This window comes from Zootoca vivipara, chromosome Z1 (genome assembly GCF_965207765.1).
Source record: "Zootoca vivipara chromosome Z1, rZooViv2.hap1.1, whole genome shotgun sequence".
NCBI lineage: Eukaryota > Metazoa > Chordata > Lepidosauria > Squamata > Lacertidae > Zootoca > Zootoca vivipara.
In genome coordinates, this window is record NC_142583.1 from 6,565,763 (window position 1) to 6,585,609 (window position 19,847).

At 48.8% G+C, this 19,847-nt stretch overlaps 2 protein-coding genes across 3 annotated transcripts in view; one reads left to right on the forward strand and one right to left on the reverse strand.

The window, feature by feature from the left end:
* The first annotated feature begins 1,629 nt into the window (after positions 1-1,629).
* On the forward strand, positions 1,630-16,073 carry NEIL1 (nei like DNA glycosylase 1). Of its 2 annotated transcripts, XM_060278990.2 has the most exons (10): positions 1,630-2,189; positions 3,166-3,683; positions 4,809-4,928; positions 6,580-6,643; positions 9,988-10,087; positions 10,999-11,123; positions 11,392-11,419; positions 12,342-12,403; positions 13,263-13,509; positions 14,602-16,073. In XM_060278990.2, the coding sequence occupies exons 2-10, from the start codon at positions 3,202-3,204 to the stop codon at positions 14,646-14,648; spliced, it is 1,275 nt and encodes a 424-aa protein (XP_060134973.1). In that variant the 5' UTR covers positions 1,630-2,189; positions 3,166-3,201; the 3' UTR covers positions 14,649-16,073. The 2 variants fall into 2 exon arrangements, with proteins under 2 accessions (XP_060134973.1, XP_088514155.1); XM_088658029.1 differs by lacking the exon at positions 4,809-4,928.
* Positions 16,074-16,581: 508 nt separating this feature from the next.
* The window catches only part of MAN2C1 (mannosidase alpha class 2C member 1), a 38,853-nt gene continuing 35,587 nt past the window's right edge, over positions 16,582-19,847 (reverse strand). Inside the window, exons 22-26 of the mRNA XM_035112383.3 lie at positions 19,520-19,629; positions 18,425-18,504; positions 18,156-18,301; positions 17,499-17,602; positions 16,582-17,157 (exon numbers count right to left, since the gene is read on the reverse strand). Of these exons, the coding sequence (XP_034968274.3) occupies positions 17,028-17,157; positions 17,499-17,602; positions 18,156-18,301; positions 18,425-18,504; positions 19,520-19,629 (570 nt within the window). The 3' untranslated portion in view covers positions 16,582-17,027. The remainder of the gene's footprint in view (positions 17,158-17,498; positions 17,603-18,155; positions 18,302-18,424; positions 18,505-19,519; positions 19,630-19,847) is intronic.

Sequence of the window (19,847 nt, forward strand, 5' to 3'; positions counted from 1 at the left end):
AAGAAAGTTCCTTCTTGCTTTTTACATTTCCAGCATTTATTGTTTTGTTTATGATAAATCTTTACTAACTTTACCGGAGTCAGGTACCATCTATACATCATTTTCATTAAATTTTCTTTTAGAACTGTACATGCTTCCATAACCTTTCCCAATCTTCCACGTTCTTACATAAAATTGGTATGCCACTTGATTGTAAAAAAAAACAAGATACCTTCAAGAAAGAAGATTCCACCTAAACCTTAGGAAGAACTTCCTGACAGTAAGAGCTGTTCGGCAGTGGAATTTGCTACCAAGGAGTGTGGTGGAGTCTCCTTCTTTGGAGGTCTTTAAGCAGAGGCTTGACAGCCACCTGTCAAGAATGCTTTGATGGTGTTTCCTGCTTGACGGGCTTGGACTGGATGGCCCTTTTGGTCTCTTCCAACTCTATGATTCTATGATTCTATGCTACTTGTGCATGGATGATACACATTTGGCTCAATGAGGATGGTTTCCCCAAGTGAATTTGCTCTCAGTAAGAAACAAGTAGGACAGGCATGTCCAAAGCCTAATATGGCCTGCCGGTCGGTTTAATCTGGCCCCCGTGGCAGTTAATTTCCTGGGGTAAAATCCTAAAAGAAGGTCAACATCTTACGGTAAATCCTTAAAAAAGATAATCAACTTTGGTCGGCCCTCACGCATGTTCACTTCATCAAATTTGGCCCTCTGAAAAAAGTTTGGACACCCCTAAAGTAGGAGTAAAGAAAGTTGCCTTAAACGGAGTCCGGTTTGGTCCCCCTCATACCATTGACACTGTGTGGCTGTATTGTCCCTCCTAGCCTCCCCCCCCCCCCAAGATGCTCAGGGTTGAAACTGGAGCCTTCTGTGTGCAAAGGGGGTGCTCTGAGCTATGGTTAATAATAATAATGGGATTTCTTAACCACCATATGGTCGCAAGGCAGGTTACAGCAAGATCAAAATATCAGAACAATTTAAGGGGCTATTGGTTTCCCCTCCTTGAACAATCTCCCTCCAAGCCGGGGATTAGAAGAACAATTGGTGCCTAACTTTTCATTATTTATCCCTTCCCTTGACTGCCTTTAAAGAAAATAAAAGAAAAAAACCAAGTCCTTAAACAACGCTGAATAAACTTGGGGTGCTTTAAAAAGGATAGCATAAAAGCATGATTAGCAGAACCTTCTGGATCAGGCCCCTCCTGCTCTTCTTACCGTGGCCCACCAGCAGGAGCTGAGCACATGGGCAGCCCTCTCCCCTCCAGTGGCTCCAGCAAGCGGTACTGGGAAGCAGAGGGTTGCCCTCCTGGCTAGTAGCCCTCCCTAGCCTTCTCCTCCGTGACCTTGTCTAATCTTTTCATGCCGCCACCGCACACCTCCTGTGGCAGCGAGTTCCATAGACTCTGCAGGATGAATAAGTTTCCTTCCTCCAGCTTTCCTCGAACTCCCATTATCCCTAACCACCAGGACACCCAGTCCAATTGTCGGGGATGATGGGGGTCGTAGTCTAACAACACCTGGGGGCACCCAAGTTCGAGATCTGCCCCAGCGTCTCCCAGCGTTCAGCTTCCTCGCCGGATGCGCCCCAGCTCTAATCGGATTCTGCACTGGCACGAACTGGCAAGGATCCTCCCCTGCGTGGGCGTGGAAGCACGCGCGCCCTCCCCCCCGAGACTTGCAAGCGCGGCCTCCGCGCGACAAGCGACAAGCCTCTCCGGACGCCGAGAGGCGCTTCTTGCGCGGCGAGCGCGGACTCTCTCGTGGGCCGGACCGGAGCCCTCGGAGGGAAAGGGAGAGGCGGCCAACTAGCGCGGGGGCGCTGCGCCGGTGGAACTGCTCCGGGCTGCGGTTATGCAACCAGCCGTTTGGGTGCTTCAAGGAGAAGCCGCGAAGGGAGCCTCTGGGCATATGCAGAGCGCCTTTCCCTTCGCTCCTCCTAGATCTCCGACGCCGCTCCTGTTCTTCCGTCTGCTGAGTCAATAGCACGCGTTATAGGTTTACTTTTAAGGTTTTATTGAAGGTTGGCAACGGTAGAGGACTCGAGGCCGTTAGGAAAGCCGAAATAGACGCCGTACCCCGTGGAGAGGGAGACCTGTTCGTCCCTGTTGATGGAACAGAAGGATTTTTTTTTTTAAAAAAAACCCAAACAGCACAGAATTCTCCAGGGTCCTCCCTCCCAGGCTTTGGCAACACATCACCGTAAGTGGAAAGAGGTGTCTCTTGTTTCCAGAACCCCTCCAGAGTTCTATACCAGGCACCCCCAAACTTCGGCCCTCCAGATGTTTTGGACTACAATTCCCATCATCCCTGACCACTGGTCCTGTTAGCTAGGGATCATGGGAGTTGTAGGCCAAAACGTCAGGAGGGCCACAGTTTGGGGGTGCCTGTTCTATACAGTACTGCATTTCTTTGCTGGCCATTTCCTCAATTTGCTTTATTCATTTACTGCATTTCTATCCCGCCATTCTCTCCGAGGAGCTCCATCCATGTGCTGTGCTTGGTTTCCTCCCTCTTTTGCTTAATGCCCAGGCTGAGAGGCAGCGAGAGCGGCCCCAGGTCACCCAGTGAGACTGATGTCTGAGTGGCCTCCCAGACCCCCGGTCTACCGCCTGTCATCTCCGCTAGACCTCCATTTCCTACCTCTGTCTTCTGTCCTTTAATGGTCTACTGTTGCTTCACTTCTGCGACTTTAATAATCTGACTTCCTGTTTGCTTTGGTTTACTTTTCGTTGTTTTATGACTGTATATTTTAATGGATGTTCATTATTCTTCTCCCACCTGGGAATCTCACCCTTTTGGATCCGGGCCAGGAACCTTTTCCAGCCTGGGGGCCCCACATTCCCTTCTCTGGAGCCTTTTGGGAGGGTGCATGCCAGTGGTGGGTGGGGCTAGAGGCAGAAGTGGGCGGGGCAACAGCTTTCCTTTTACTTTGGTGCAGAAGGGCAAGTCTCTACACATTCTAGGCAAGCAAGAGAATTGAAGGACACGTTTCAGCCAGGTAAAAACACCCCTGGAGGGTGCAAAGTGGAGCCAGTGAGGAATGTGGCCTGGGGAGAGTCTTGAGGGCCACATACAGATGCCCGGAGGGCTGCATTGGGACCCCAGGTGTGAGGCTCTCCGCCCTTCTCTTTAAGAAACATTTTTTAAACTCACCTTTTCCCTCTTGTTCCTTCAGCTGTGTCTCCTATCTCAGCTCCTCCACATCTTTAGGATGCCAGAAGGTCCAGAATTATTCCTAAACAGCCGGTACATCAATGAGGAGTGTGGGGGTCTCATTTTCTCAGGTAAAGTGGAGAAGTCGGAAGTGAGCAAGAATCCGGAAGTGCCCTTTGAGAGTGACAGGTACCTGATCTCGGCCATGTCAAGGGGCAAGGAGCTGAAGCTCACCCTCACGCCACTCAAACAGGAGGGCCCTGCTCCTGCTCCTTCCAAAAGGCGGGTCTCTGCAGCCCAAGGTAAGCAGGCAGCTCGAGAGCCAATGGATCTCATCTTCCGTTTCGGTATGTCTGGCAACTTCAAATTTGTCCCCGTGTCTGAGATGCCAAAGCATGCGCACCTGCGCTTCTACACCCGAGGAAGCCCACCCCGCGCCCTCTGCTTCGTGGACTTCCGCCGATTTGGCCGATGGGAGGTGAGCAGTTCCTGGCAGGTGGACCGAGGGCCCTGTGTGATGCTGGAGTATGAGAAGTTCAGGTGAGGATCACCCATAGCAGCTTCCCCAAGTCCCTTTGCCGCCTGAGGCAGAGCAGCAAATAGTGTCCCCTGCTCCCCCTACCTCAAGTGGCATAATATCCGGGGCTGGTAAAGTTTGTTTTGGCCCCTCAATTTGGGTGAATTTCCCACCTCCTCAGCTGCCCCTTTTATCACGTCCAAATCCAGCTGCCCAAAGCAGCCACCCTCATTCATTGATGAAAGCAACTGGCTTCCTCCTCTGACAACATCTTGGGAAAAGAAAAGACCCTTCAAAAATGGGAGATAGCCTTGTTCTGACTTTTATTTATTTATTCCCACCTTTTCTCCCGACAGGAACTCGGGGGTAGCTTACAGATAAAATAGGAGCAGCTGAAAATAGGGAGGGGGGGGACACAAACCCGTAGTTATATTTAAAAAAAAACCCAATGAAATAGTATTAGAATTAAAATATATTTGTATATAAAAGATCTCCATATTTCTAGGTGGGGCCTGGATCAGATAGATTCATCTTGATTGGTGGGGGAAACAGCAGGCTCTGACTGGAGAAATGCATGGCTCTAATTTAGCCCTGAGGCTTCGGTGTGAAGGCGCTTCATTCCCAAAATGAGAATGTGTGAAGTACCACTTTGCCTATGTGGAAAACTGGCTTTGCTTCATACGCTCCTCCATGGGCCCACTGCTGCTGTCCCCTCAGCTGTTATTCTGGCCCGGGGTCACCCAGTAAGCTTCATAGTCGAGTGAGGATTTGAACCCTGGTCTCCAACACTAACCACTATGTCACACTGCCATTTAGTTTGTGCAAAGCTTTAGACTCCTGTTAAGCCCAGGGCTTGGGGAGCCTCACACCAAATGCGGCCCCCGACACCTCTTCATCCGGCCCTTGGGACTCTTGTCAAATCATGCCCCTCTCGCTAGGCTTCCCTTCTCACCAACCTCTTTGAGACCTTTGGCCTGGCTGGAATGTGTCCTTCAACTGGGATAATGCCTCTTGCTTGCCAGGCCACTTGGGCTCTGCGTCCCCGTCCCCCCCAGTAGGTTGTGATGAGTGACTGTGGCCCTTCAGATAAAAAAAAAAAGACTGGTGCTAACTAAGCGGTCCTTTTAACAAGCCCTCCTCTGTTCCAGGGAAAATGTGCTGAGGAACCTCTCGGACAAGGCTTTTAACAAGCCCATCTGTGAGGCTCTGCTAAACCAGAAGTTTTTCAACGGTGTTGGCAATTACCTCCGGGCTGAGATTCTCTACAGGTGAGCAGGTGTCTGACCCTCGCTTGTGCCACGGGGAGCAGAGTCTGCCAGGTTGGGAGCATTCCTGCCCAGGTCGCTCTGGTCCTGGAAAGCTCTGTACTCATGGGCACAAGTGATGACTCCTCTTCTGTGGTGTCCTCCTCCTTGTGCATTGCCAACTCCCTCCCCATGAAGTTGCACACGACCTCTACCGTGTTTCTCTGAAAATAAGCCATACTCCGAAAATAAGCCATAGTGCTAGGCAGGTTAAACTGTACCATACTTAATAAAAAAAATTAAGACATCCCCTGAAAATAAGCCACCGTGTTTTTTTTTGAGGAAAAATAAATATAAGACAGTGTCTTATTTTTGGAGAAACACGGTATGCTGCAAAATTGAAGCAGATCTTCTTTAACCATCAAGGCCTTTTAAGGAGCTGTCCTCAAAGGGAGAGTTTTTTGAGTTCTGACATTGCTGTCATGTCATGTTTTTAACTAGCCTTTTGAAAAGTGATTTTTTGAAAAAAATGGCTGCAATTGGGGCTTACTTAGGTGGCGCTGTGGTTAAACCACTGAGCCTAGGGCTTGCTGATCAGAAGGTCGGCGGTTCGAATCCCTGTGACGGGGTGAGCTCCCGTTGCTTGGTCCCAGCTCCTGCCAACCTAGCAGTTCGAAAGCACGTCAAAATGCAAGTAGATAAATAGGAACCGCTACAGCGGGAAGGTAAACGGCATTTCCATGTGCTGCTCTGGTTTGCCAGAAGCGGCTTTGTCATGCTGGCCACATGACCTGGAAGCTGTACGCCGGCTCCCTCGGCCAATAATGCGAGATGAGCGCGCAACCCCAGAGTCGGTCACGACTGGACCTAATGGTCAGGGGTCCCTTTACCTTTACCTTAATGGTTGTTAGTTACGTTGTGTTTGATATCGTGAGCTGTCTTGGGTGGGTTGCGCTCAGGTAGGTGGCATATAATAATAATAATAATAATAATAATAATAATAATAATAATAATAATTTATACCCCGCCCATCTGGCCAGGTTCCCCCAGCCACTCTGGGCGGCTTCCAACAGAAATATTAAAATACAGAAATCCATCAAACATTAAAAGCTTCCCTAAACAGGACTGCCTTAAGATGCCTTCTAAAGGTCTGGTAGTTGTTCTCCTCTTTGACCTCTGGTGGGAGGGCATTCCACAGGGTGGGTGCCACTACCGAGAAGGCCCTCTGCCTGGTTCCCTGTAACTTGGCTTCTCGTAGCGAGGGAACCGCCAGAAGGCCCTCTGCACTGGACCTCAGTGTCCGGGCAGAGTGACGGAGGTGGAGACGCTCCTTCAGATATACTGGACCGAGGCCGTTTAGGGCTTTAAAGGTCAGCACCAACACTTTGAATTGTGCTCGGAAACGTACTGGGAGCCAATGTAGGTCTTTCAGGACCGGTGTTATGTGGTCTCGGCGGCCCTGCAAATATTAATCTGTTTTTAGTTTATTAAGACTTTTTGCAAGTCTTAAATTATTGTTTATTCTTATTGGTAACTTCACTGTTGTATTTTTCTTGTAAACTGTTTTTGAGGGGTTTTAAAAATCAAATTTTATGAAATTTGCAGTGTGTCACTTAAATTTCACCGTTCCAACTCTTTGGCAGTCATTTGAAATCATTCCTGTGGCCTCTTCCAGGTTGAAAATCCCTCCCTTTGAGAAGGCACGGACTATTCTGGAGGACCTGAAGCCCCAGGAACAGGTGAGAGGACGTGAGGAGGAGCCCGCTGGATCGGATCACAGGTCCAGACAGCACCCTGCTTCCTGACTCCAGGCTTCCTATAAGCAAGGAGGGAGTTTTCCTGCTCTGTTACTCAGCCTTTCTCATCCCATCATGTGGAACAGCTCACTGTCCTTCCGCTTTAGGTTTTTGGGTGTTGCTGGACCACAGCTCCCATCGGTTTCAGCTGCCTCAGCCAATGGCTGGGGAGTTTGGGAGCCGCACCTCAAAAAGGATCTTGTAGAGTTGCGTAAGATTCAGAAACGGGGGGGGGGGGGGCAAAATGATCAGCGGGGTGGAGTGACTCTGCTACGAAGGAAGGTCACAATGTTCGGGACTTTTTAGTTTAGAGAAAAGGCAAGGAAGAGGCAACAAGATGGACGTTTATAAAATTAAGCACAGCATGGAGAAAATGAGCAGAGAAATGTTTTTCTCCCTTTCTCATAATGCTGGAATTCATGGACATCCAACGAAGTGGAATGTGGGAAGATTTGGGAGAGTTAATATAAAGTACTTTTTCACATTGTGCATAGTTAAACTATGGAACTCTCTCCCACAGGAGGCAGCAATGGCCACCAACTTAGATGGCTTTGAAAGAGGATTAGATAAAGAGGGAGCTATTGAAGGCTACTATTAATTCTGGATACCAGGGGCTGGAAGCCACAGGAGTGAGGGGAGAGGGCCCTTGAGTGCAGGTTCTGCTTGGTTCTGCTTGTGGGTTTCCCAGAGGCATCTGGTTCAGGGCCGGCCCTAAGGCCAGGCTGGGTGGCGCAGGGCACCACGGCTCCGGCCCGCCAGGGGGGTACCGCGAGCTGCACCCGCCCGCTGCTGGCCGGTCTGCCGCGCAGCTGCGCCCACGGCAACTGTGCTGTGCCTGCCCGCCCGCCGCACAGCAGTGCCTGTGGCAGCCGCGCTGTGCGCGCCCGCCCACCACACTGGGAAACAGGGCGGGGGGGCGCCGGAGGGATCCGCCGCACCAAGGCGCCAGGGGCGCTTAAGACGGCCCTGATCTGGTTGACCACAGTGAGAACAAGATGCTGGACTATATCAGCCATTGGCCTGATCTAGCAGGCTGTCGCTATGTTCCCACGCCCCTCTTCAGTGTGCATGCTTGCATGGAGGAAACCTTTGTGTGCATATTGATGCCATCTGGAATTGTGATCATGCAAGGCTTAAAACATTATGGAACCTTTGCTGCATCTCTGCAGATGTTTACATGGGCATCAGGGGGCCAGACTATCTGGCATGCGCAATGTGGGGTGGGGCAAAGCTACTTGGCGTAGCCTCACTCACGCATTCAGCTTACTCATGAGAATAGCTTCTTATTTATTTAGAGCCACTTGTTGTGCCAGGCTCCTCAGTCAAAAAGGCTCCCAGAGCAGCTCATATAATAATAATAATAATAATAATAATAATAATAATAATAATAATAATAATACAGTGGTACCTCGGTTTATGGGACGCAGGTGGCGCTGTGGGTTAAACCGCAGAGCCTAGGGTTTGCTGATCAGAAGGTCGGCGGTTCGAATCCCCGTGACGGGGTGAGCTCCTGTTGCTCGGTCCCAGCTCCTGCCAACCTAGCAGTTCGAAAGCACATCAAAGTGCAAGTAGATAAATAAGGTAAGGTAAGGTAAGGTAAATAAGCGGGAAGGTAAATGGTGTTTCCGTGTGCTGCTCTGGTTCTCCAGAAGCAGCTTTGTCATGCTGGCCACATGACCTGGAAGCTGTATGCCGGCTCCCTCGGCCAATAACGCGAGATGAGCGCCGCAACCCCAGAGTCGGTCACGACTGGACCTAATAGTCAGGGGTCCCTTTACCTTTTTACCTTTACCTCAGTTTACAAACACAATTGGTTCCGGAAGTTTGTACTTAACCTGAAGCGTACTTAACCTGAAGCGAACTTTCCCATTGAAAGTAATGGAAAGTGGATTAATCCGTTCCAGACGGTCCGCGGAGTACTTAAACTGAAAATACTCAAACCGAGGCGTACTTAAACTGAGATATGACTGTAATTTATTATTTGTACCCCGCTCATCTGACTGAGTCTCCCCAGCCACTCTGGGCGGCTCCCAGTTGAGTATTAAAACAATACAGCATTAAATATTAAAAGCTTCCCTAAACAGGGCTGCCTTCAGATGTCTTTTAAAATTAGGATAGCTGCTTATTTCCCTGACATCTGATGGAAGGGCATTCCACAGGGCAGGTGCCACTACTGAGAAGGCCCTCTGTCTGGTTCCCTGTAACCTCACTTCTCGCTTACAATCTAAAACACACACACACACACACACGGGAAAAGGAACAGGGAGGGAAGAGGAAAATCAAAACCCAAACTCAGGCACCAATTTCTAAACAGTGGTTCCTCTCATGAGCAACTGGCACAGTTCAAGGGCAGGAGATGCCCAGTGGAGCTGGGCCTCCAGCAAAGCTGATGACATGAGCCTTCTGCTTCCTATCTGCCCTGCTGAGGGGAGAGGAAGCCTGATGGTGCTGACGTGCCAATGGAGGGAGCCCTGCTTCCCAGCACACCCATTGAGTTTTATTTTTAGCACATTAGTCTGAGCCAAGGGCTTGTTGATCAGAAGGTTGGCGGTTTGAATCCCCGTGACGGGGTGAGTTCCCGTTGCTCGGTCCCAGCTCCTGCCAACCTAGCAGTTCGAAAGCAGGTCAGAATGCAAGTAGATAAATAGGAACCGCTACAGCGGGAAGGTAAACGGCGTTTCCATGTGCTGCTCTGGTTCGCCAGAAGTGGCTTTGTCATGCTGGCCACATGACCTGGAAGCTATACGCCGGCTCCCTCAGCCAATAATGTGAGATGAGCGCGCAACCCCAGAGTCGGTCACGACTGGACCTAATGGTCAGGGGTCCCTTTACCTATATAATAAATAATAATAATAATAATAATAATAATAATAATAAATTTTTATTTATACCCTGCCCTCCCCAGTCAAAACTGGGCTCAGGGCGGCTAACACCAATAAAATTACAATAAGACATAAAAGAAAAGAAAACAATTAATTAAAATACAGATTAAAACACAATATTAAAATGCAGCCTCATTTTAAGTAGTCCATCAATCAAAACCGTGAGGGAGGAAAACACAGGGGTCAGACTGAATCCAACCCAAAGGCCAGGCGGAACAGCTCTGTCTTGCAGGCCCTGCGGAAAGATGACAAATCCCGCAGGGCCCTGGTCTCCTGTGAAAGAGCGTTCCACCAAGTCGGGGCCAGTACTACGTGAGAGAGAACCTGGAGGAAGGCTGTATGGGAAGCACCTAAGTTGGGTCATCTTTGCTCGGCCTCCCTTGACTGCTGGCCTTCACCTTGCAGGCATCTGGACCAACCTCTAGGAAAAAGGTGAAGCTGAAAAGGGAGACCCCCGACTTGCTGGAGCTCTGTCACCTGGTGCCCATGGAGGTTGTGAATCTGGGTAAGGACCAAGTCGAGGACAACCCAGAATGCTCCCCCCCCCATATTCTGTGTATCATTCTAGAGCTGCAAAAGGGTGTAGGTTTGAGGGCGGTGGGTGGATGGATTTTCATAAAAATTTATACACTGCTTGATTTTTTAAAAAGCACCTAAGTGGATTTGCAGGGTTGGAGTGAAATTCGAGGTGGGGTGGAGGCAAAACTTGCTACCCTTCAACTTGTTGCTTCTTCTCCCAAGTAAATTTGTACAGTGGTACCTTGACTAAAGTCCAGTCTATTATAAGTCCATTTCGGACTAAGTCCAATTGCAACCTGGAAACGAGTGCTCCGGGTGCAACACGGAGGTGAGATTTGGAAGCTTTGTTTTTGCGTTTTGATTTGTGTGGCTTTTTCGGTTTTTTGACTGTGACTTCCGTTTTATGGGACTGACCTGTGACTGTGGCTTGTGACTTCGTTTTTGTGACTTGTTTTTGTGACTGTGTGGAACCCAGTTTAGCTACTGGTTGGTTGTGTGACTGCAGAAGTGGATAAAAGCCCCCCATCCAAACAATGACTATCACCAGTGCACGTAAGGAAAAAAAATGTTAATTTTTTTCATCTACAATACTGTCTTATTTATTTTATAGTACAGTCCAATGATTATTGCCTTCATTTTATGGATCAATGGTCTCGTTAGACAGTAAAATTCGTGTTAAATTGCTGTTTTTCATTGTCTAGAACGGATCAATCCATTTTCAATTACTTTCTGTGGGAAAGTACGCCTTGTTTTAAGGCTGCTTTGTTTTAAGACCGGACTTCCGGAATGGATTACGGTCTTAAATCAAGGTACCACTGTACAAGGTTACCGTGTACAGCTTGATAGGGTGGGAATGCAGTCCTGAATTGACATTTCTCCTTGCCTTCTTCCCAATAGGTGGCAAAGGTTATGATCCCGTTAGGACGTCTGATTACAGCATCTTCCTGGAGTGGGCTCAGTGCTATTTCGTTCCAGGCATGCAGACCCTGCGCGATGCCAACGGCAGGACCATCTGGTTCCAGGTAGGAGCCTGAAGGAAGGACACCAGCTGCTTTCCTGGGGATGGGACGCTGCAGTGTGCTGGCCCCCCTTCCTTCAAGGTTGGAGAACATGTGGCCCTTCATGAGCATTTCAAAATGTCATGGTCTGCAAATCTTGGCATCTGGAAGACAGCGTGAAATAACCACAACTACTTAGCTGTTTGTGTCTTATGTTCTCAGCACCAAAACTCAAGAGAGGGTTTTGTTTTTTTGTACTGGTTACATTCTGGGCCATCTTCTTCCCTTGCAGGGCAATCCTGGACCAATGGCCCCAAAAGGTAAGTATCGAGGGCTCCTTGGATACCAATTGAATACATGGGGTTGCAAAGGGAGCAAATAGTTTTTGATCCAGCCTCTCGCAAGGCTTGTTACTCATGTAAAAACACCTGGCAGGCCCCACAAATAACCCAGAGATGCATTTTAAATAAAAGGACACATTCTACTCATGTAAAAACATGCTGATTCCTGGACCTTCCACGGGCCAGATGTAGAAGGCAATTGGCCGGCCCCCGGGCCTTAGTTTGGGGACCCCTGCTCCAAAACAAGGCCAATTTCTACAGCGCTTGATTGGGAGATGTAGGTTGGTTGCTCAAAGGTGGTAGTTTGTGTAAGTGCTACTCAGAGTAGACACATTGCTGTTAAGATTTATTTGTTGCATTTATATCCCACCTTCTCCGTGCAGCTCAAGGTGACTTACATGCCCCCCCTCTAAATTAATCCCTACAACCCTGTGAGGTAGCTTAGGCTGAAAGTGAATGACTGGCCCAGTGAGTTTCATGACGAAGTGGTGGATTCGAACTCTGGTCTCCCAAGCCCTAGTGTGACACTCTAACCAACTACACCACCACTGGTGTAACATAGGCATGACTAACATAGGGCTGTTAGTTTTTATGGGTCTACTCTTTACTTAGTTGACTCCAAACCCCAAACTGCACTGAGGATCTTTGGAAGAACCATAGTTGAGTTGCAGAGCCCTTAATTTGAATGCAGAAGGTCACGGGTTCAATCCCAGGCCTCTCTAGGTAGAAGGATCAGATATACATACAGTAGAAGCATCTCTGTGTTTAAGACACCAGAGAGCCACTAACAGTCGGACCAATGAAGCAGCTTCCTCTTCTCTTCTATGATTTTTGAGACAACAGAGACATTTTAAGATAATGCTGGCAAAACTGGGACTGGACCTTTTGTTTTGTTTTGCAGGAGGAAAGCCACGCAAGAGGCAGTTGCAGGTAAAACCCAATCCTGATACCCCAAGCTCCAAGGTAAGGCAGCTCTTTTTTTAAAAAAAAAAATTTAAATTGATTTTCCAATATTGTTCCAATAACAGCCTCATTATAACAATGCCAAATTTATCCAATTAAAACAATTATTAAAACCAATTATTTATATACCGAATTATACAATTCAGTTAAAGTGATTTCCTCACATGCTCATATTGATGGGTTCCTCTTTGCTTTTCTAAAAATTTCTGCATTCCAAAATCTTAATAATTTCAAATACATTCCCTTCAAGATAGTAATCCCTTATACAACAACTACAATCTTATGGTTTCAATTGGTGTTAATATATTAAGTAACGTAAAGTTTCAAGTAAGGTACTCAAGTCTGCAATCATTCTTTCCTGCTTGTAGTAATTTTCCCATGATATTGTCCCAACCATATATAATGTTGTGTCCTTCAATCTTCCAGCTGACTCGGGGGAAGCAGTTGTCTCAACCGTTTTCCAAAGCCTCTGTGTCACTTGGTCCTGTGATTCAAGAGCTTGTTAGAGACCCCTCTGTTCTAACAAATAAACTGTCCTCACCACTTTTTTTCAGCCTAGGAAGAGCGCTCCGATTCCAAACTGCCAATGATACTTCTCCCTCGTTCTCTCTCTCTCCATTCCATTCCTCTCACACATGCAGTTCCAGTGTGATGTTAAATTTCATGTTATTAATGCAGTATTTTCCAACCTCACTTTTTATAGTGCCTTTGCCTGCCCTCGCATTCCATAGGGAAGCAAGAGAGGAATTCAAAGAATTCTTTGTTTATCTCCGTCTGTCTCTGCGATTCCTGCATTGTTGGGGTTTGATACCTCCAACCTCTGCAATTCCATTATTCAGCTCTCTTTTGTCTCTCCTAGGTCACAAAACTGGAGACTAGCAGTTCTGTGACCAGTATTCCTCGGAAAGATGTTGTGGGAACAAGGAAGTCTGGAAGGAAGAAAGGGAACAGAATTGCCCCCCAAACAGAGGACCACACTATGGCCAAGGAAGCCAAGCTACCAAACACCAGAACTCGGAGAAAGGTTTCTGCCTTGCAGCAATCTCCAGCACCAGATTCTGTGGCTGAATCCCAGAAGAGGCGAGCATCAACCCGGAAAACTAGGGGTAAGAAGAGATGTGATCGGGCTTCAGGGTTCCTTAGGTGGCTTTACGGAGCAAATGAGACGCAACCACAGGAGGGATGGGGAACCTGCGGCATAGATCTGTGGTTACCAAAGTGGGGGGGGTTGCCATCCGTGGGGGGCGGGGGGGGCACTAGGACGAAAGGGGTGGAAGGGGGACACAGAAGGTGGAAATGATTATTGGATTTTGAAAAGCTGCCATCCCTGGATCAAATTCATCCATTTTGTTGAATTAAATAATTCATATTGGATTTTAAAGAAATGTGCAACTAATTGTTACCAAGTTGAATTGTACAGTGGTACCTCGGTTTATGAACACAATTGGTTCCGGAAGTATGTTCATAAACTGAAGCGTTCATAAACTGAAGCGAACTTTCCCATTGAAAGTAATGGAAAAGTGGATTAATCCGTTCCAGATGGGTCCGCGGCGTTCATAAACCGAAAATTCATAAACCGAGGTGTTCATAAACCAAGGTTCCACTGTACTGTGTTATCAACTTCCTTAGTAGGTTGTAGGTTGGGCAAACCACTCTTCTGAATAATGCTTTTTATAGGGTGGGGTGCAGCCCTGGGATGGTTCTATGGAACTTGGGGGTGGGGGGGCTGTGGCCACCAAAAGTTTGGTAACCACTGGCCTAGACCTTGCTGGATGCCAGCGACCCATCATTCCTGACCATTTGCAACGCCTGGTGGGAATTGGGCAGTGCAGAGTTAAAACTATGGAACTTACTGCCATAGGAGGCAGTGATGGGCACCAACCTAGATGGCAGCTTTAAAAGAGGACTGGACAGATTCATAGAGAATTTATGCATGATGGCTGTGCTCTGCCTCCATGGCCATAGGCAGCAATGCTTCTGATTACCAGTTGCTGGAAACCACAAGAAGGGAGAAGGCTCTTGTGCTCAGCTTCTGCTTGTGGGTTTCCCATTCGGCCTTCTGGTTGGCCACAGTGAGACCAGGATGCTGGACTAGGTGGGCCATTGGCATGATCCAGGAGGGTGGTTCCTAAGTTTGTATGGGATGGCAGGTTCCCACTCCCTGGCCTGCAAGCCATCTAACTGCTATTCCTTTTCAGATACTGCTGCTGTTTCCACAAGACCCAGGCAGGTGAAGGCACAGTGACCTCCCTGAAGCAGAACAGCCTTCTCCCCTTCTGGCCCATGTGCTGCCGAGGCAAAAGAGGGTATAAACTCTGGACGATGCTCACATAGCTGCCTTATGTTGGTTTCTGGATGCTGGCCTGGCAACAGGCGACACTGTGGGAATTGTCTTGTCACTTATGTGCTTTTTGAAGTCCTGCTAGGAACATATAGCAGAGCTACTATGAGGCCTTTTACACTGATTTTGCTTTCTGGAAATGCTGTGGTAGATTCAGGCCACGGTCTCAGCCCCAATTCCAAACAGCGAGTAGGCTTTGTGCATGCCACCGCTGCAGGAGATCTTCCTGCTCTGGGTGTCGAGGCCTGTGTTAAAGAGAAGGGTCTCTTGATACAATGGAACCTCTATTTGCGACCATAATCCGTTCCGGAGGTCCGTCCGGAGTTCGAAATGGATTGCTGGGACAGGCGCCATTGTGCGCAGGTGCAGGAGGCAATTGCCCGCCTCTGCGCATGTGCAAACGGCGATTGCTACTCCTGTGCATGCGCAAACGTCGGCAAACCCGCCAGTTACTTCCGGGTTTGCCGCGGTCGCAATTTCGAATGACCGTAAGAAGAGGCAGTGGTAAGCAGAGGTTCGACTGTATATTCACAACAGAGAAATCACATAGCTCAGCTTGACCACCACGAAAGGGAGTCATCCAGCTGCTGCAGGGGCTGCTGGTAGGGGAAAGCTAGCGCAACTCATTAGCAGATCATTTCCGCTTGGTTTTGGGTATAATTGCACTGTTGTATAATCTGCAAGAAGGACGCACAAGCTAATGGCATTACCTCCAGCACTCTGCTCCTCCAAGACCTGGACTCTTGGTGCTGCAAATTTAGGTGAAATGAGTCTTGCCCTGTTGCTTCCTGAAAAGAGATGTCAGAGGTTCTACCTTCTGAACAGGGTACATCTGATACATCTGTGCATTTAAGGTGCAGGTTGTTCGATGCAACTAGCAGGGGATTGCAGCAGGAATGAAAGGGGAGTTTGAGCCGTTCCAGTTTTCCCCAGAGCAAATGACACCTTCATCCTATTTGCATTAAAAACACATCTAATGTCATGTCTAGATCGGCCTTTGGATCAGGAGCACAAGAGCAGAGCTCAGTTGCTGAAAGAGTTGCAGTATTTCCTTCTCAGCCTTATTTCTGACAGGAATCTTCTGGCGGGGCTCAAGAGCTACATGGATCATTCAGGCCAACACTTCAGCTGACCAGTAAGATATCTAGAGCTAGTTCTGTTCAGCAAGGAGTGGGATTTGATCCACTGCTACATTACTGCCTAGATTGGAAAGAGATGTGCATTTTAACAGTTACTCAGTCAAATACTTTCTATATGGTGATAACCTGTCTCCTTTGATTATATTCTTACAGTGCTTTTTGGTGCAAATAAAGATTTTTTTTCTAGAAATGATGCTGTTGTAGGGTGTGGTGCTATGAGAAGGCAATTGTCAAGAAAAAGTCCTAAGTATGGTGCCCCACTCTGCTCATTGATTCCAGCCCACAACCTTTAAACATTGGGAGCTCCTGCTGGCAAGTCAAAGATGGTCTCCCGGGTGTGTAGATGGGTGATGGTAAATAAAGTCACCACCTGTGGGTGGTGGCAAGGACCGTCCTTCCGAGCCCCTTTGGCACGTGTAGCCCTACTACATGTTCCAAAGGGAATGACAAGGAGAGGCCTGAGCTGCCATGAGATGCTAACCTGGAATGTGGAAGCGTATTTCAAGCAGTTCTTCTGAATCTCCCTCCCCACCCCAGCTATTTCTCTGCCAATAACCATAGCCCAGTCCTCCTCTCTGGGGATTCTCAAGGGTACGCAGTACCGGCAGCATTTTTTCGAGAAGAAAAGCGTTGCCGTGTCTCCTTTTAAAAAGGAGGTTTGAGCAGTGACAAGATGATTCACAGCAGATAAGCAAAAGCTTCCTACTCCCAGTTGTTTATCAGTAGTAACACCGAAGCTGCCCACTCTGCCACAAAGTCAATTAAGCTGTAAGAATCCCAGGTGTAGATTTCATAGAATCATGGAACTGTTAAGGGTTGGAAGGGGATCCGAGGGTCATCTAGTCCAACCCCCTGCAATGCAGGAACCACAGCTACGATTTAGATTTGGAATAGGTAGGTCATCCCAGGAAATAGAAGTTCACTGGTTAAAGTAGGCCACTGGTGCCATCCCAGCCTGCCATTTTGCATTGGCAAGCTGTTTTGCCCTTGCCACAGGTTGGCAGACTTTAGTGCTCTAGTTAAAAGAAATAAGAAGAATGGCGTGGAACTTGCAAGTCCACCCGTGTCTGCCACAGCTTCAGGCCCTTGCCCAGCAGGAAGCCAAGGAGCCAGTCTGCAAGCTTGCAGTTTGTGCTCCAGAAGTTCAGCTGCTGCCTGGTTGTTTCAAAGTCAGCAGGACAGTTTGTACTTGGAAAGGTGTAAAGGAGAGGCGCAGGCCATGCTCCTCCAGTGGCAGGCGCTTGCTTGGATCAGGCCGCTCTAGGAGGTCGCACCTAAGAAAGGAGAAGAGAAACTCTTTGAGCACAGTCTGGACAACCCATTCACTGGGCACTCATCCTGATTTGGGAGGCGAGATGAGATCGGCTGCTCACTAAGCATCCATTCAGATTTGTTTGCAGGGTGGTTAGACAGCATCGTGACCAACAAGTATTATCTCACACTTTCCAGTACGCTTCCCCTCCGCTTTCTTTATTTAAACAATCCAAATTTTGGGAGTGCATTTATTTGTCAGGGGTGCCAAATAAACTTTAATGGAATGCCAGGAAGTGATTGAACTCCACCTGAAAACAGCAGCTCCTCAAACCACTTGTGGTGTTTACATTTACACACTTACATGACAGCCTCTTGGACTGGGAGACACGTCTGGAGCCAGGTGACCACAGTACTCCCGTGCGACTCGTACAGCCTGATCACCAGCACACCTGGCATGTCCTCAGCCTGAAAGGAGGGAAGGAAACAGACAAGCGCCCCATAATCAGCACAATGCTCTTCTCCAGCTCTGTGCAACCATTCCTCTCTCCTTGTGGCCCATTGGTCATGGCTGACCATTGACTGTATTTGCATCCCACCTTTCTTCCATCACAAAGGGCAAGGGTGGTGAGGGGCATGGCCAGTGGGGCACCGCTTGGAGAAATTCCCAAGGGCCAGAGAGAGATTTGAAGGGCCACGTTTTGCTCTCGGGCCTGTGGCTCCCCACCCCTGGCATACTGCAACGGAGGGCACCTGGGCAGTGCCCAGCTCTGCCTACCATCTCATGTTGTGCTCATCATTAGAAGAGTCCTGCTCGATTAGGCCAAGGGCCCATCTAGGGCTCAACCAGGTGCCCCTTGTGGGAAACCAATAAACAGGACCCAAGCACAAGAATTCTCTCCCCTCTTGTTCCCAGGAGCACTGCTGCCTGCGATCGCGGAGTTAGAGCTGAGCTTCCCTTGTGACTAGTAGCCATCGGCAGAAGTCACTTTGTGCCTTCTCATCCTCTTGGGCCCCGTACCTGCTTTATTGCTTCCAGGACAACAGCTGGGGATTGCACAGAGAAGGCGCTCCAAGCTGGGTGCCGCCCTGAGGCGCACGGCACCTTGTGAAGAGGGAAATTCAAGTTGTATGCCTGGCGGATCACCTCGGCCTCCTGGAATGAACCTGTTCAGAAGACAGCACTATGCCATCAGAGGCAAGAAAGGGACAGTCGCCCCGCCACCGTGCCTGAAGACGGCTGCTTAGTTGCTTCAAAAAGCTCCACTTTTATTCTCAGGGCTTTCTTACCTACATGCGGCATCACGGCATATGTAAATCGATGGCTCCCAATATCTGCCGTGGCGTCAGGTGACTTTGGTGCTCTCAACCTTCGTGCAGATGGAAAAGATATCTTACTACATAAGAAGATAAGAATTGGCCTGCTGGATCGAGCCAATTGCCTGTTTAGTCCAACACTCCGTTCCCACGGTGGCTGACCAGATGCAACCAAAAGGAAACCCACAAGTAGGATTCGAACACAAGAGCTCTCTCCCCTCCTGTGGTTTGCAGCAACTGCTATTCAGAAGCTTTTGCTGACCGTGGAGACAGAGTGTAGACATCTAGGCTAGCAGCCATCAATTGCCCTCTCCTTCATGAATTTGTCTAATCCTCTTTGTTTCAGAAAAACGACATTTTATTGGGTTTTCCAGGGCCGTCTTAAGCCCACCCAGCGCCCTGGTGCTAGGTCCCTCCAGCACCCCCCTCCAGCGCCTCTCCAAGAGCTGCTTGGGCGCTGTGCGCGCTGGTGGCGAAGCTCGACTGAGCGGAACCCAGCGCTGGGGAAACGAGAAGGAGGCGCAGCGCGGAGTTCTCGGAGAAGGAGCGCAGTCCTGGCCAGATTGCCGGAACCCTGCGCTCACTTGGCGCCCTTCCAGCGCCCTCCAGCGCCCGGCGCCGTGGTTCTCCGCGCCAGTAGCCTCTATGGCTAGAACGGGCCTGGGGTTTTCTAAACAAGTATGAGAGGAATAATAAATGATACTGTCCAATCCTCTTTTAAAGCCATCCAAGTTGGTGGCCATCGCTACCTCCTGCGGGAGCAAGTTCCATGGTTTAACTCTGCGCTGCTCTGCTTTCTTTTTATCTGTTCTGAGCTTTGCAGGGGACACTTGTGTTATTGACTGTGCAGTTCCATCAACATGGCCATTCCCAGAATCACTTCTGCTACTCCATTCCTGACGTAGCCAAACAGGCAAACGTTAGATGTGCACTGAGCCAAGATACACAAGGCATCTATCTGCAAGCTCCCTTCTAAAGCGCCAGGAAATGCAGCAAAATTCTGGAATACCAAAGACCTCAAGCCCCATCCCGCCAGAAATCTTTTCCTGTCTGCCTCCCGAAACTCACAGGGAAAGGCTCATCACGTTGCCCCGGACGGAGCAGCCATATTTGGAGTCGTTCAGCAGTGCCACCCCAAAGCCATGCTCAGACAGGTCCATCCACTTGTGGCTCCACACCTTGGGAAAAGAGCAACCAAGCAGATATTAGGAAGAGCATCATCATCCAGGGCAGATGTAAGCGGACTTCAGGCTGGCAGGGTCTCCTGTGTTTTTAAAACGAGAATTCCTAAGGTACATTAACCAGAACCATGTTTTGGTTTTGGTTTTGTTTAAAAAAGCACTGGGGAGGGTGGACATACACACACATAATTAAGGAACAAGGTGCCTCTCAGCAT

Excerpts from the sequence above, each read along its gene's own strand:
- NEIL1 (XM_060278990.2), top strand. The coding sequence starts at position 3,202 with ATGCCAGAAGGTCCAGAATTATTCCTAAACAGCCGGTACATCAATGAG. Across the intron at positions 6,644-9,987 it reads ACCTGAAGCCCCAGGAACAG|GCATCTGGACCAACCTCTAG; the intron begins GTGAGAGGACGT and ends TTCACCTTGCAG. Across the intron at positions 11,124-11,391 it reads GCAGGACCATCTGGTTCCAG|GGCAATCCTGGACCAATGGC; the intron begins GTAGGAGCCTGA and ends CTTCCCTTGCAG.